The 17045-nt window shown below is 40.5% G+C and overlaps 1 protein-coding gene across 5 annotated transcripts in view; it reads left to right on the top strand.

Moving 5' to 3' along the window:
• Nucleotides 1-293: 293 nt before the first annotated feature.
• cpt1ab (carnitine palmitoyltransferase 1Ab (liver)) overlaps nt 294-17045 on the top strand; it is a 28126-nt gene continuing 11374 nt past the window's right edge. For 2 of the 5 annotated variants that reach the window (XM_074632224.1, XM_074632221.1), the window contains exons 1-8: nt 294-421; nt 10772-10936; nt 11359-11501; nt 12559-12730; nt 13320-13421; nt 14639-14776; nt 14917-14994; nt 16838-16945. In XM_074632224.1, the coding sequence (XP_074488325.1) occupies nt 10796-10936; nt 11359-11501; nt 12559-12730; nt 13320-13421; nt 14639-14776; nt 14917-14994; nt 16838-16945 (882 nt within the window). In that variant the 5' untranslated portion in view covers nt 294-421; nt 10772-10795. Of the gene's footprint in view, nt 422-4784; nt 4808-6844; nt 6988-10771; nt 10937-11358; nt 11502-12558; nt 12731-13319; nt 13422-14638; nt 14777-14916; nt 14995-16837; nt 16946-17045 lie in introns of those variants that run through there. The other 3 variants (XM_074632223.1, XM_074632219.1, XM_074632222.1) reach the window with 2 other exon arrangements.

The raw sequence follows: 17045 nt of genomic DNA, 5'->3' as shown, positions 1-17045 counted from the left end.
ATCAGGTGATGACAGACAAGGATCATACCATCAAGCAGGGAGGTGCGAGGAGGTGCGCGGCGCGCTGACGGTCTACAGGTACAGAGCAGGAGAGAGAGGAGGAGAGAAAGAGAAAGAGAGAGAGGAGTGCGGTGCGCGAATAACAGACAAGATGAGTGAATAATTTAAGTGATATATGTGCACACATACTAATCATCAGGTCAAAACAGCGCTAAATTTGGCTGAATTATAAAAGGCAGAAGTGGTAAAACGAGGAGCCGTTTGGGAGCCGAAAGAGCCGGCTCTTCTTGGTGAGCTGAGCCAAATGATCTGGCTCACTAAAAAGAGCCGGAATTCCCATCATCACTATCTAACTGACGGTGGCGGAAGGGAAGTTGTAGCGGTTTCCGTGTTTAACGGGCATGAACTGACCTAAAAGACGGTAAGACATCACATTAACACTAACTTAAGATGTTTAAGGTGTTTAAGATGCAGTGTTGCTGGCTGATACATTCCTCCTCCATCTAAACGCGATGACTAGCAAGCTAACGTTAGCTTGGATGAACAAACTCTTTGACAAAACAGATGTTCACTTTGCGCCCTCTGTTGGATCAACACCAGACATGCAGGTGATACTGGGATGTTGCCTCCTGTTTTATCCATCTAGAGCTGTTTGTTTGGCTTGTTAAGTCTTAAAGGGGACATATCGTGCTCATTTTCTGGTTCATGTTTGTAGTTTGGGTTTCTATTAGAACATGTTTACATGCTTTAAAGGGACTATTTGTAACTTTTAGAAATGCTTGTTAACAGCGACACCTGTGGCCGGTAAGTCAACGAAAGTCATTGTCGGGCTCGCGCTTGCTCGCTCTACATAGACATGAACGAGCATTGCTCAAAACAGTGAGTCGACACACGTCAGCTAAAACCACAATATCTTTATATTTCAGCTGCTTGGCAGTAATGTTAGCCGACCAGACGAAGGTCTCTCCATGAATCACTGCTGATCCTAGTGTTGACTTTTCCTGCTTCAGCAAAAGCGGGTCGGTGCCATGGCTGAAGCAGGAAGAAAAACGTTATCGCCACCCGACTGCGCCTGCAGGGAGACACCGGCACCCGGTCGGACATGATAACGTTTCTCGCTGCGGAGCCCCATCACTTCACAAGACACGGAAAACCTCTGTTGGTCTGGAGGAGCTGCAGCATTTATTTCTGCACAAACGTCCACTGTACATTTACTAAATACTCTCAGAGCTAAACTAACTCTTCTGCAGTGTGTAGTGAGCGCGCATGCTCGTCTAGAGGTGGAGCGAGACAGCGAGAACGCGCGCTGTGTGAGTGAAGACAAGCAGGCAGCGAAGGAGAGACTCCGGCCACACGCGAGCGCGCATATGCGAGCACGCATGGGATCCCGACCCGGTACATTTATACGCAAAAAAAAGCTACAAACAGTCCCTTTAATGTTCAAAAAACACATTATTTTTCTCATACTGTCTGTCTGAATAAACCTGTATTTACTCTCTGTCTGAAACACTCTGAGTGTGTTCCAATGCGCGTACTTCTGTACTTACACTTACTATTTTGAGTGCATAAGCGCGTTCACACTGTGAAGTACGGCAAAATGCAGTGCACACATCGTAGGCGTAGGCGACGACGTTGGAAACGTAATTTCCACTCTGCTTTAATTTTTTTCTTCAACAAAGCAGGCAGATATTTTGGCGGGTAGTGGGCGGGTAAAACCTGAAGGAGGCAGCAGTGCAACACAAAGGATACCAGCTGCCGTAAAACCCAGAAGGAGAAGAAGATATTTTGGCGGGTGGCGATCCGTGGTGAAATGTTGCGATCGTCATTTCCGGTCAGTGCGCCCCAGAGTATTCGATTTGAGACGACCCTACCCTGTTGAAATTTACGCACTACTCAAGTAAGTACAGAGTGCACACAGTGCACTACATTGAAGTGTACTTCAGGAAGTACGTGGATTGGAACACACTCTCTGTTTTAGTGCATTGCAACTTTGCAAGGAAACAGCTTGGGTCCATGTTTACATCCTGTCAATTGATGTCATTCACACACACTGCAACAGGAAATAAACTGGGAAACATTTAGTATGTTTACGTTTAAAACTGTGAAATGGTCTAAATATTGTAAATTTGTGACATCACAAATGGACAGAAATCTTAACGGCTTGTTTCAAACACACAATTTCTGAATACTGGCTGTGTGTATTTCTCCGTATATTGAGAGTTTTGATACTTTCACAGTATTTATATATCACTTAAACCTGCTTTATAATATAAAAGACATGAAAGTCTCACTTTTTACAATATGGGACCTTTAAAATAAAGCAAGGTTTACTTATGACCTTCATCACAGGTTATGTCCTTAATGTGGACATAAAAATAATCAGATAAGCAAACTCTTTGACAAAACAAATGGTCACTTTTGCGATGTGTTTATTTGGCTTGTAAAGTCTTAAAATAAAGCAAGGTTTATTCATGACCTTCAATCACAGGTTATGTCCTTAATATGGACATAAACCAAAGACTTGTTTTTCCTTCTCAGATTGTTCATTTGAGTGGCGGTTGTATGTTAAACCACTTAGTTGAGATTCTAGTCCTCTTTAGGACCCCCCTAAAAATGAACATATCCAGTGTTTCACAAGCAAAAAGGAAATGAAAAGAGACAAGTCAGGAAAAGTAATTAACCTTTTGTTTAACAAATATATCTTCTTCTTATTTATCCCATTAGTCACCTTGTGAACCCCCCCAGGTTGGGAGCCACTGAGACAAAGAGAGACGTGGTTCAATTATGACGCATCAGTTATACCACACAACAGATACTGTGTCAAACAGTTTCGCCTAATTATGATGTGATAAATCATGGAAAGGTCGTCTAACAGACACTAAACACTTTCAGGTCCATAGGGTAAAAACAAAAAAGTGCCAGATACATATTGCAATGGGGTAAACAAAATTGCAGCGATGCTTAACATGTTTTTGAATGGCTAAACAATTAGAATAGGAAACAATTTTTGTGATTTCTTAAGTACAATCTGAAAATGTGCCTTCAAGTAAAAACGACTGCTTCAAAATACTTAAAATGAAATACGCATCGTTGCGCTCCTGCCCTCTCTTGGTATATTTAACAGTGTATTGTTTCATCACACAAATGTGGCCTTTTTTGACCCATACAGGTCAGTGCATGGATGTCTTCTACTTAATATGTAGTGGTCTCTGCATCCCATTGAATTCAATCATCCCGTTGTTTTAGGGTGTAACACAAAGAAGGAACAACACTGCTTATTAAGTGCAATCGCTGTCAGAAACAAACAGCAGAATACAGAACAATTTAATACAAAATCAAAATCTGTCAGCTGAATATCTATCTGTCTGAATAGCCTGTGCCTAAGGATTGGCCCATTATCTACAACAGTGTGCAACAGTGCCCCCCTGTGTCTGGATGTACATTAAATCCTGTGTTGCTTTTTTTCTCTCTCATTTTGAACTGATTTAACTTCTATAACCATAAGCCTTTTTCATGGAAGGCATTTGAAAAGTCTAAGTAGGAAAAGCACAGGTGTAAAAATGATTATGGTCACAGAGCCATTGATAATGTTATTAGTAACACCTGCGCTTTTCATACTGTGACAAGTCAAAAGGTCTGCGGTGAAAAGGCCTATTTCCGGACTTTCTAAACAGACCGTTTTCACCGCAGACAGTCTGACTAAGCTCTTTTCACATTGCAGGGTAAACACAGGTGTAATTCATAACATTAATTATGGCCCTGGTATATTGTGCATGCTGGCTCACTGCAATAGCTGTGACACACTAAAATAGAATGGGACCATAATTTATTTCATCAATTACACCTGTGTTGCTATGACATGTCAAAATGACTGCTGTGAAAAGTTGTATAGTAGCTGACATTGCACAACCTCACAGGTGAAAAGGGCCTCTCATCATGGCAGAAAGCCCAGGTGTAACTAATGACATCAACAATGACTACATTCCATGTGGGTGTATCATATGCACCCTTCATTATTGTTATTAATTAAACCTGCTTGTTATGTCTGGTGTGAAAAAAGGTGTGTAGTAGCTATGCACAGTCACACAGGTGTTTCCTGTTATCTGTGATTGATTAGACCTCGATTAGAGAATGACTATCTCGTCCTCAAAGGCGAAACAAAACAAAAGCCTCAAAAAGAGGTCTGTCAAGCACGGTTTGGGTGCCTCGGGGCCACAATTCTTGCCAACCACCGCAGGAATCCCTGTTCAGGTCCAATTAACAATACCTCCAGCTTAGTTGTGCATTGCTACATCATTTTTTGGCACTAGTGACTCACAGTGAGTAACCCACTAGTGGCCTGCACCAAGAGAGGAGGCGTAGCAGAAGCCTCCTAGTGAAGATCATTGCTAGCAGGAGAAAAAAAAAGCATCTGGCATTACATTACGTTAAAGATGGCTGCACTTACTTAGGGTATGCCCATTCTAGGCCCCTTGTAGACCTTTTTCACAGCAGACATTTTGACACAGTAGGAAAAGCACAGGTGTATTTACCATTAATGATGTCTACAATCAGAGGAGGTGCATGCTGGCTCACTGGACTATATTACTGGGATACTTGTGGAACTGAGCCATTGTTAATAATATCAATTTCCCCTGTGATTTTCCTACTATGACATATAAAACTGTCTGCTGTGAAAAAGGTCTATTGTACATGCTGGCTCACTGGAATCACTGCATAGGATACCAATTAAATGCAACAGAGTCATCATTAATGTGATTAGTAACACGTGCTTTTCCATTCCTATGGGCATTGGGGAAAAAGAAAGGTAAAAGCTCTTATCAGCCACAAGTGACACAGGTGTTTTACTTCACCTGATTATACCATTGACATGTGAGTTCTTACAAAAGGCCCTTTTCACTGAAGACATTTTGACATTAGGGCTGCACAATCAATCGAATATTACTCGAGATCACAATTTTGGCTTCCCACAATTAAATGAACATGATTGCCTGCGATATTGACGTTTAAAATGCACGGTCTGTTTATAGAAAACTCTGCTGCATATCAAATGAGGTGCTTCTTAAAATAACATCTAGCCACCAGCCGGTGAACGAGACGTTTTGGCTTCACTTTTGGGTATCGATATTATCTATACAACCAATGTGTTTATGATTAAATTAAGAGCATAATATATTTTTTTATCTATCTCTTATTGTAGCTTATTTGGCTCTGAAGTGCACCAGATTGAAGCATTTAACTTAAAATGTAGCTAACAAGGGTGTAGGGTGAATATTTCTGTATTTTTTCATATTACAATATATATACAGTAGCAGAAAAAAATATTGCAATGTCAGTTTTTTCCAACATCGTGCAGCCCTAATTTGTACATTAGCAGGAATGTAGCACAGCATGGAAGTGAAAACAGTGCGCTGTTTATTTTAAAGTGAAAGTGCAATAGAAATATGTTGTCGCTAAAAATCAATGAATAATCGTGATAAAAAATGGTGATATCAATATTAGCAATTTACCATTTTGGCCAAAATTGTGCAGCCCTATTTGACATTTCACAAAAGGAACAGTATATATGTTATAATGAAATTAACGATGGATGAAATAGATTCAGCTGCTTTGATTTTGGGGTCCTTGTGTCGTGATGGTGGCTCACTGAGTATCACGTTGGTATTGACTCTTGTTGTGAGTTGTTTGGTGGATTGGATGATTGAACTCTCTATCAGTAACTAGGAACAAACAAGACATATATGCAATTTTACACTTTATTCATTTAATACACCGTCAGGAGCCTCAGTAGCGGTGGAAGATCCATACGTAGACACAACAGCCTGGCACCTCCTCCTCATGCTGGTCACCAACCTGGTCACACGTTGCTGTGGGATGGCGTTCCATTCCTCAATCAGGATGCAATTTGGTTTTACGGAACACCAGCTTCAACCTGCCCTATCTTTTTTATACTTTAGTAGGGCACAGCACCCAGCAGGCCCCAGAGCTCAAAACAAGAGTTGATACCAACAGGAGAATACACTGTTTAGCATTGGCAGAGAATTTTGGCAAATTTTACTTTTACTACTCTCGTGCGATAGGGCAAGTTGAAGCTGGTGTTCCGCAAAACCAAGTTGCATCCTGGTTGAAGAATGGAATGCCATGTTCTATTCTCCATGTAACGTCAACATAAGCCTAGGTTTTGTAACAGCAATGACATTGTAAGTGGTAAAATTACTGAACATGGGATTGAACATTTAGCTTTGAGTTTTTCCTACATTAATTAAGGTGATTTTTTAGGCCTTTTAACAGACTTTCCAGTGTCCCACATTTCGGACATGACTGTCCCACATTAGAAAATCAAGATTTGTCTGAGAAAACTTGGCATTGGAGTATTGATATGTCTACCATTTCATTTATGAATTTGATGTTTATTTTTTTTGGTTGGATTAGGACACATCCTGGGGATTTCAGAGCGGTCCTGGGTTTGGATTCAATGCACTGGCTTCATATCACAATATATTCCAGAAATCTGAAATGCAAAAAATTTCCCACATTAGGCTTATTCACCCAATATTAAAAAAAAACATGATAGAGGATTGTATCTATACTGCCCACTCCTATTGGGCTTGCATTTGACTGGGCAGATGTTGATACTATCATATCCATCATCTGTACATGGAGTACATGGAGTACATGGAGTACTGGGTGCAGTGAAACGATCACAGCGTCTGTGATGTCATTTAGGAAGGCTGTTTTGTCCTCATCCAACCCTTTCTATAGCACAAGAGAACATACTGTATATATCACAGGAGACCTGATGGGGGCGCTGTTTCTACCGGGGATTTGTTCAGTCTGTCGGCCACTTTGACTCAAAAAAGGGGGCAGGCTGTGTGTACAAGTCTGTGCTCCCATTCATGCACAGTGAATCCAGCAGACGAGCTGTGTCACATCCTCGTCTAAACAGAAAGCTCTGCTCTCTCTCACACTGATAGATAGAAAGGGTTGGTGAGTAATAAGTCTCCTTTTTTTTTTGTCTAGGCGTGATCTCGACTCTCTCTCTCGTCTAGTTTTGGAAGTGTGCAAATATGGCTGCAAGAAAAAACTCGACAAGCTAAAACGAAACCTTCTTTGAAAGCTGCTGTCGTTATCTGTGCGATGTTAATGTCAGATTATTGTATTTCCTTGTCGGCGCAGTGCTCTAAACCTGTGCGGTGTTTACTACAAGACGTACTGTACATATTCTCTCACCTTCGCATCGACATATAGCCAGGCGGCTGTGTGCTTATTATGGCCTGTAGCAGTCAGAAATTAAGTTCACAGGCAAAATCTTGACTCATCAAGGTCGAAACTAAACCTCAAAGGAAACTTGACTATTGCACTTTCAAACATATGGTTGTTTTTTTTTAACCAGTAGGTTGTACAAAATATGTTGGAATAGGCCTCTACTGAATATCTGCATCAAACATTTAACCTGGTATGAGCTTTATTGTATTGTGATGATTATGGTCCAGGTAAAGGGCTGGTTGGCACTCCTCCTAACACTTGATCATAACGTGAATGTAGGCAAAAGTCCAAGTAGAGGTCATCCATTGACAACTAGCTTAGCTCTATAACAATTCAAATCCTATTATTCAATAATAATATGACAGTATAGTATGTCTTGTGATGTTGTGAATAGTAGCTATAGATATTTAGAAAAAGGTGTGTAAATGACACCTGCCAGTGAAGGTCAGTAAAAGCTGATTTGTCTTCTTTTTTTTTTTTGTAACAGCATCATAAAAAGCAGCAGACACTTTAAGGTTTATTTACATGCGACTGGTTTGTTTTGATCAATCATAATTATAATATAGTTTATTGACACACTAGTGCACACACTAGTGACCCCATTTCAACCAGGCCACGTGGGCAGGTTACTTGATCTAACAACCAAAATAAATGTAACTTACACATGCCGAGGAGTGAATGTGTGTGATGTTGAAGTGTTTATAAGTTACAAAGGAGTTTATGTGGATGATGATGATGTGGTGTTTGCGGTCAGAATCATAATGCAGATAGAGACAGAGAGGTAGTTTACATGATTAATTAACGCTATAGGCCTGGTTTAGCACCTGCTTTTAACATATTGACTATTATACAATATCCAAAACAAAACAATATGTTTTGGGTGGCTTCATTGTGACCACAATGCCGGCAATAGGAGGATTTGTGCCTCCTATGTTGCCGGTTTTGCCCTGTATCCAAGCGGCGCAGCGCTGCGACCTTTCCCCCAGTTTCTGCAGCACAGGGTGGATCATGTGATGTTGGAAAGTAGCTGGGGGGAGGGGACTGTCTGCTGGCTCAAACACTGTGCTTGCTCCTTCTGAGGACTGAAAAACGTAGAAAAGGACGTGTCCTGCTTTCAGAGTGCTCTTATTGAATGAAATAAAAATGGACTCTTGCAAAAGAAGAAAAAAGAGAACACATTGCTTTCCAAAGACGAAGCTTTGCAGAGAAACATTGCTGTGTAGTCTTAGTGAAAAGGAAAGTGAAAACCCTAATACAGCATTACCATGGGATGCCAAAGATTAACGTTACTGTGGAAACATCAGTTTTTACATTTAATGTCGTTTTAGGCAGTTATTATATGTATACTCATGTGGTGAAGTTATTTCCTACAGCAATTGAAGGCAACATGAAACAGCATCACCAATGCCACAACCAGAGTTTCATCATTCAGGTGATGGTCTGTAGTTATGTACACTTCAAATTATTTCAATTTGAAGTGAAGACATGTCTTCTGGGCCTCTAAAACCATAACAAATGCTGTTCATTTTCAACTCAATTCAAACAACTTTATTAATCCCTCTAGGGGCAATTGGTTTGGAGCAGCTATAGAAACATGGATAAAACATAGTGACACACAACAACAATATATGTAAGCTAAAAAAATAAATATAATAGGACCCAAAACGATTACTGATGTAAATTATACTAACTAATAAAAATAAACAGACTGAACAAGAACAACAGGAGGATCAGGTTTAATTTTGTAGGTTTAAAATGCCTGTTATATACAGTAGGCTACATTACTAGGAAAATAATCACTTACTGTATATTAGGGGTTAGCATTTAATATCACATCACATCCCAAAAGAGGAATTTCCAAGGATAAAAAACCTTAAGAATTAAGAGGGTTATCTTAAAAAGTATGCCTGAAAATAGTATTCTAATGTATACAACTTGTCGTAGGCCCATCCACATATCATCTAAAGTGGTATAGTATACTTACCGGATGTGCATAAGAAATAATTAAATCTTAAATGTATTACATATGTAGCCAATACCTTTGTAATGCTAACCACCTTGCCTCAGCTTCACAATCAGTTAATACAAAAAAATACCAATTAAATCTATATATTAGTTGCCTTGTTAGATCCCTAATTACAAAACACCAAAAATCTGCAGTATTAGATACCATGTAAGGTAAGCATTGACATGAACCACTAAACAAAATATGAGCTTTAGACCAGACTCCCTTTTGATCAAGGTTATTTCCCAGAGCTCCCTTTTATTGAGACGATTGTGTGTCAAGAAGTCCTCCACTAAGCTTTCCTTTGCCTCCCCACTCCCTTCTCCTCTTATCTCCCTCACAATAACAGTTATAACAGCAATAAAATTAACTGAATTCAAATAGCATCCTAACTTTATTTAAACACGTACTTAATAGAATAAAATAGTTTGCCTTGCGTCAGCTCTTTTGTAGTAAAGGATAGGAGATGCCACACCTGCCTAACCAGTTCAGTAATGAGTAACTGTAGCACAACACAGTCACCTTGCAGTGCATCTCCTTTGGTGTCAGCTTGCAGGGTCCAGTTCAGTTGATATAGTAACGAAATAGTAAACATGCACATCCAGCTGATCCATGAAGGTCATCCCTCTGTTCATGGTATTTCCTAATAAAGGACATGCAGCTTTTGTAATTATTAAAATGCTAATAGTTAATAATCATTGTTGCTAAGCATTTTAATGCAGGAAAAAATGTGATGCTTTGGTTGTACTGGCTATACCTGTTCAGTTTCATTGCCAGATCACATGACAGATTTGAGAGAGAAGGCAGATAGCGCTCTGAGACATAGTCTAATGAAAAAGCTCAGTTCTTTTATCTGAGACTGAATCAAAACCAAGTAAAGTTGCAAGCAAGACCAAGATGATACAGAGACGATGAAAAATGTGTTTTCGAGACTACAATATGGGCTTCAATAACTAAGTGGACTCAAGACTTCAGTCCATACTCCTGGACACTACAGTGCTGTAACAGTTTTGCCTCTAAACCTATGTACGGGGCTTCCAAGTAAGCTTGCAGTTATCCATCTAACTCAGGGTTAAATCTACGTCAGTGTTGCTTTCAAATCCAATAAGAATCCTTTCCCAGTCAGTGGCTGGTTCCCTTCAAAGAGCTTAAACTAATTAAATTTTTGGGAATTAGGCAACCTGCAGTGCCGTCAAGGAATAATAACTACTGATTTCACAGAAGTGTGTAACAGGAGCTAGTCAAATATGAAAGATTGTTCTGATATTTGCCTGATTGTTGTGATTGAAGTCCATATCCACGTTAACCTAACTTTGTGATGAATTTACTCGATGGTAATGCCATCCACATAAACATAAAGTGAGGAAAATATTAAAAGAACAATTGCTAAGATGTGGGTGGGTCAATGTTTTTGACCTACATCTTCCATTAACCTTTTAAATGTTTGACATAAACTCCCTCTTCACTAATTGTATTACCTTGCACTTTTCTTACCCTCAGTGACCCTGCACAGTAGTCGCCACCATGGCAGAAGCTCACCAGGCGGTGGCCTTCCAGTTCACCGTATCCCCCGATGGCATCGACCTACAGCTGTGCCACGAGGCCCTACGCCAGATCTACCTCTCTGGCCTCCACTCCTGGAAGAAAAGGTTCATTCGCTTCAAGGTGAGGGATCAGTTCGACAAATGGGAGAGCAAAGTCCAGAGGGTTTTCTGTACAGTATGTGGGGAAATTTTCCATGATCTACTGTAAATCTGTCTGTTGGGTAACGTGAACTCGCCCACACTGGAAGGTCACTCACTCTCACACAAACTGCCAACAGTGTGACGTTAACTACTGTGTATTCTCTGTGTCCTAGCCTTTGGCCTAGTTGACTGTTTATACACATACTGAGTCACATTTAAACCCAAAACACATGCTATCATATTCACACATTCCTTTTTGTTTATTTTGATTAATGATATCTCACAGAAGTTAGCAGGATTTAAAACACTGTGTTATGAAATCAATTGTTGTATAAACAATATCCTTATAGATAATTTGCTCACTGATGCTTGTAACCATCCATTTGGTTTACCTCTCCCCAGAATGGGGTAATGACCGGTGTGTATCCGGGCAGCCCTGGTGGGTTCATGATAGTGGTGGTGTCCTACATGTCCTACAACAAATATCAACAGCTGGATCCCTCTCTGGGGCTGATTGCCAAGCTGGGTCAACACGTACCCATCAGGTAAGGTCACGGATATCAGTAGGTGCCGCCTCTTATGACGTGGCGTTTGTTTTCTTCTTCCAGCAGACCGAGAAAGCAGTAAACCCCTCCATTATTGGCCCAACACTGAACAGCGTAGCGCTGTATTCATGTCTAGACATAACCACCGTGCTAATTTGTTCACAAGTTGGCGCAGTGGTCGAGAGGAAGCCCCTGAACAAATATCCTGGTGATTGTCAACTGTTTATGCAGCTCTGCACATGCTTCAGGTATTTACGAGAAAACACGTAGGCCTGTTTTCTCCAGTTATCTCCTTCAGTGGCAACTCTAGGTGTAGATACAGATTGTAAAGTAGTTGTAAATTAATTTTTGTTCCAACTGTCCTCCGCCACCTCGTTTAGTTTGCTCACTATGTTTATCATGTTTAGTGATAATGTCCATGTAAAGCTTTTAATGCCTCTCTTATCAACAGTGCTGAGGATTTCCCCTCAAGTCAAGGACATTGTTTACCACTGTGTCATTAAAGTTATTATTCCCAGAAATGTCTAACATTAGACATTACACAGTACAATCACCTATTTTGTGTGAGGTTAGAACACCTGTTACGGGTTGCAAACTCTGTGAAATTGCAGAAAAGCTCTGTCACTTCTTATGTTTATTAAATGTGTCATCACTGATACTGGCTACACTGAGTAATCAAAGTTTAGGATTTTATCGTTGACAGTTAATCAATCATAGTGTGTGTGTTTGTGTTTGTTTTTTTTAATCCTGTCAAGATAAGTAACATGCATTGTTTATCAGTCATGATTTCTCATGACTTTGGACTGGGCCAAGTCTGGCAGCTGCTATATGACATTAATTGTCTTATGCGTCCATTGTGTTGGATTCATCGGTTGGTCAAACTTTTATTACATTGAACACCATATCATCTCATTGTTCTTGGGTTTTTTTTTCAGTCATAATTCTAATTTACTACATCATAATATAATATATACATAATATAATTTCCCCATACTTTGAAAAAGAAAGTGTTAATTTGCTACTCTTATATTGACCCCGTCTGTGTCTCTGTCCACAGTCGATACATCTCCACAGACAGCCAGAGGATAGTCGGAGGAGTTCTGGTGGGCACGGGCCTGTGGGTCACCATCATCATGATCATGAGGAATGTCCTGAAGAGCCTGTTGTCGTGGCACGGCTGGATGCATGCTCGCCATGGCTCCGTGTCCTGGTCCACTCGTCTGTGGATGGTGAGACAATGAATGTGCTCCTCCTGTACAATTCACTTTAGAGCAGATTTAGACAGGAATGTCTTGTGCTATTTTTTTTCCACATGAGTAAAGAAGAAGAAGTTTATGCCACCTCATATAGAAGACACAGTCGCAACTTTAAAGAGCCAGACGTATGAGAAACATTTATTTAACACAATTCTGGCTAACAAGGGTGTGACTGTTCTTGATTGAAGTGGATATTCTAAATGAAACAGGGGTACCTTTTCATACTGTACAGTGCTGAACTGCACTTAAGTTGTGATACATTATTATGCACTTGATGCACTTGCTAATTTGATGTAAATTAATTGAAGCCTGCTTTGCATTGCTGTAGGACTTTCACTTCCTTTTGACGTAGACCTTTAAAAAAAAAGTGACAAATATTCAATTTCTTCTTTACTTACAAGACACAGTTCTTGTGTGAAGTGTGCAGTATGACATACCATAAGTGCTACTTTGGTCCTTTTTAACAAACAGTTTATTTGTTTGCATACCCTGTGAATGTTTACCGTTGAAACATTTTGATCTTTGACTTCCTTCCTTCCCCTTTCCTGTTCTTCTTATCCAGGTATTAGTGAAGGTGTTCTCTGGCAGGAAGCCGATGCTCTACAGTTTCCAGAACTCTCTCCCACGGTTACCTGTTCCCACCATCAAGGACACCTGCGAAAGGGTAATTTCCACCTGGCATGTCACTTCCTGTCTGAAACAGTGCTTTGTGCGCAGTCCTTGTTGTTCATAATGGTCCCAGCTATTGGACTGGAACCCCCGGCGCGAGGGTGCGCGAGCCAAAAATGACGTCATCGCGTATTGTGCGTAAAGTGCGAAGTCTCAGTAGGTTGTCGCGGTGCTTTTGTAACTAGGCGCGTATAAAGGGCTTTTCAGACATGACTGCTACAAATAAGATATCTAAGAAATCTCCATTTGAGTAAATATTTTGCCAGCCGAATCAAATTGTTTACAAGATATTAAACCTTTCAACCTTCATTTTGTTAGAATATATTTGTTCTTCCAAATTTGACTTCTTTCTTTACAGGGATTGAATAAAGGCGATAAATTCAATCCATGAATATTTGATATGAGTTTTCAGTTAATTAAGTTTCCTTGGAATTGCGTGTTTGGTTTATGGCGTTTTGCCGGTACCACTTGTTGAATTCTTGCTTCTTCACAGAATATTTTGTTTGTTCACTCCCTGGCGTTTTGAAGAATACTGCAACGAACAACGCTTTGAGCATAAACAACCTTTGTAGGGATGTCACGAGAACCAATACTTTGGTACCAAGTCGATGCCAAAATTCTAAAAACGTGACGGTAGTCATTTTTCTGCAATACCGCAGGTACCATAGGTAGTGGGGATCAGGATCAAGATTAACATAATCCTGTCGTCTCAGGGAATATAAAACATTTCCCTGATAATGCTACATTGAGAACAACAAATCCTTGTTGAAATCGGCAGGAGGAAAGCTAGTAAAGTACTCTGTAAAAATGAGTATTGGGTACAATTTTGTTTTTGGCGAGAAACTTGAGGCGGATCATCAGGGATTAATAAAAAAATATCAAAAAACAGTATGCAAATGGTAATAAAGGAGTGTATGTTGAAGTACATGGGATTTATTGTTTTGTTTTTTATCGTGGTATGTAATTGGGTATTGAGAATCGTGGAACTTCACTGGTATTGGTATTGACTACTAAATTTATGGTATCGTGACATCTCTATGCCTTTGTGTGTGCTCGAAGCCACGGTATCTCGCACGAGTATAAACAAGTCTTTATCTATCAGGGGAGACAGAGTAGATGACTAGTTGTTCTGGCCCATCTGCTCTCTCGTTGTTTAAAACCAACGACCCTTTGCTTCCCTCTTTGTGACTAAGCATTTCTCTGTGTTGACAGTACCTGGAGTCAGTGCGCCCGCTGATGGAAGATGAGCGGTACGAACGGATGGAGGGCTTGACTAAAGACTTTGAGAAGAACCTGGGACCCAGACTGCAGTGGTACCTCAAACTCAAGTCCTGGTGGGCCTCCAACTATGTGAGTTAGAAACAATTCCTCTCCCTTTCTCTCTTCTCCGCTTGGCCTTGAATCAGCTTCGAACTGTTTGAAGAAAATCACTGTGTCTAATAATGTCACCCTCTTTTCCTTTCTCCCCTCCCTCTCTTTGTGCTGCACAGGTCAGTGACTGGTGGGAAGAGTATATTTACCTTCGTGGCCGTGGACCCATCATGGTCAACAGCAACTATTATGCCATGGTAAGACATCTCTATCTGAGTATCTGTAAGCAAACAATGGCTCAGCCTTTTGTTTAAAAATGAAGCAATAAACATCTGCATGTAGGCTGTGATTCAATCTGAAGGTGTGTGTTTGGTTTTCCAAATTAAAAAGCTTTCAATACTTTAGTGTGAGTGTGACCATTTTGCAGCTCTTTGACTTAAACACAGCTGTGGAAAGTGGAGCGGTATATACAAAGTGTAATCAAATATGTCATTTTAAAATAGAGTAGTCCCTAGAGCAGCAGAGTAACCTTTGTCACCCCCAGGCACACCAACTGAGGTTTGTTTTTATGTACGACATTTTAAGTGACTTATGGTAAAATGAGCTCAAACACTTTTTTTTTGTAGCCATACACACTGAAAAAGAATTGTATCTATAAAAACAGGTTATCGGCCTGAACAGAGAGGTTGATTGTACAGTTTGTACAGTTGAAGCTTCTTCCTCTTCTACAACTGAACTTCCTGAAATTGAACTCCACTTTCTTCCTGCAACTTTGATTCGAACATTGTCTAGCATTTATTTAGTGAGATTAGATAGATTTCTAATCTTAATTAGCCTTTTGGATACGAGTATAGAGTATTTTTATGGTGCACCGCTAGTTTTATATTATGTGTGCTAATGTTTTTCTATGTCAGGTAAGGACACACAGTTGACTGCATGAACCCAATGCATCTGTGTCTCAGGGGAACTCATTACAACTGCAGTCTTACAGTCTTGGGATTTGCAGCATCTTGGCTGGCAAAGCTACAGTCACTGTGTTGCTATGTGTCTTTACTTTTACTAGTCGGGCAGGTTGATTGCTCCAAATCTGTGTCAGATTTGTGATCATGGACCCAGTGAACTCAACGGGATAACTATCCACCACTGAGGGGTGATAAGCGGGACTGAAACCAACAGCTCCCTCTGTTTTTATGTGCCTGAATGAGTGAGAGTAGAGTGGACTGTCCCTGCAGCAGGGCAGGCATGAGTCACTGAGTACTGTGGATATGTTTTGACTTTGTGCAATAGATAGTATAAATGGGATATTTTACTATGCCGGCCTGCTTTACAGCTTCCACAAAAATAGATTTCTGCTTTTGCTTACAAAGCCATATCACAAAACCACTTCTCTCAAAGGAGGTAGACTTGTTATGGGGTCAGTGGAACAACACTGAAATTAAAATAGCCAGGTCATGATAGCTGCTATACGTGTACATACAGTCCTCGACCAAAATAACAACAAAGAATCTATGGACTGATCACACGGTGACATTTAGTTCAGGGTGCTCTTCTGTTTGACGAGTCACGTCTTATGCCCTTGTGTTTTTCCAACACATTCTCATCCCAACTCATTACATACTGGTTCTTTGTCACGCCCCTTGGCGTCACTTTTGGTTTATTTATTTTTTTGGTTAAATAAACACTTAACACTGAACATTGTGAACACGGAACACAAACAAACAGCTGATTGTAAAGTGAAAGTGAAACTTAACACACAGGACACAAACAGCGGTCTCCTGGATGAAAGCCTTGTGTTTGTTGGACCCATCCTCCTTCCCTCCCACCTGCCCTGTGTGTGTGTCTTTTCGCTCTTTAAACTACGTCGCCACACTCCCGGCGTACTTTCTCAGAGCGTTTAGTGTTTCCGCAGATAGGTTGACGTTGTAGGCGCTAAAGGGTGCCTTGTGCGGCGGTATCACACGCCGATGGCCGTGACAAATTGTCAGTTTTTGTCACCCTGGGAATGAGAACGGGCTGGTTTTTCAGGACAGTGCGACACGTTGGTTGAAATGTTAGTGATTATTAATTTATTACCATTAATCAAATTTTTTTTCTCTCCAGGATTTCCTGTACGTGTTCCCCACCTCCATCCAGGCTGCCAGGGCAGGTAACGCCATCCATGCTATCATGCTCTACAGGAGGAAACTGGACAGAGCCCAGATCAAACCAGTGAGTACAGAGGTCCTCTGTTTCTTCCTTGTTTCACTTCTTAAATGATTTTGAATGAACTTTGGTTAATCACAGACCTTATGCAAGCTGTGATACTATG

The sequence above is a fragment of the Sebastes fasciatus genome, chromosome 4 (assembly GCF_043250625.1).
Source record: "Sebastes fasciatus isolate fSebFas1 chromosome 4, fSebFas1.pri, whole genome shotgun sequence".
Taxonomy (NCBI): Eukaryota; Metazoa; Chordata; class Actinopteri; order Perciformes; family Sebastidae; genus Sebastes; species Sebastes fasciatus.
This window is presented reverse-complemented; position numbering and strand designations above follow the sequence as displayed.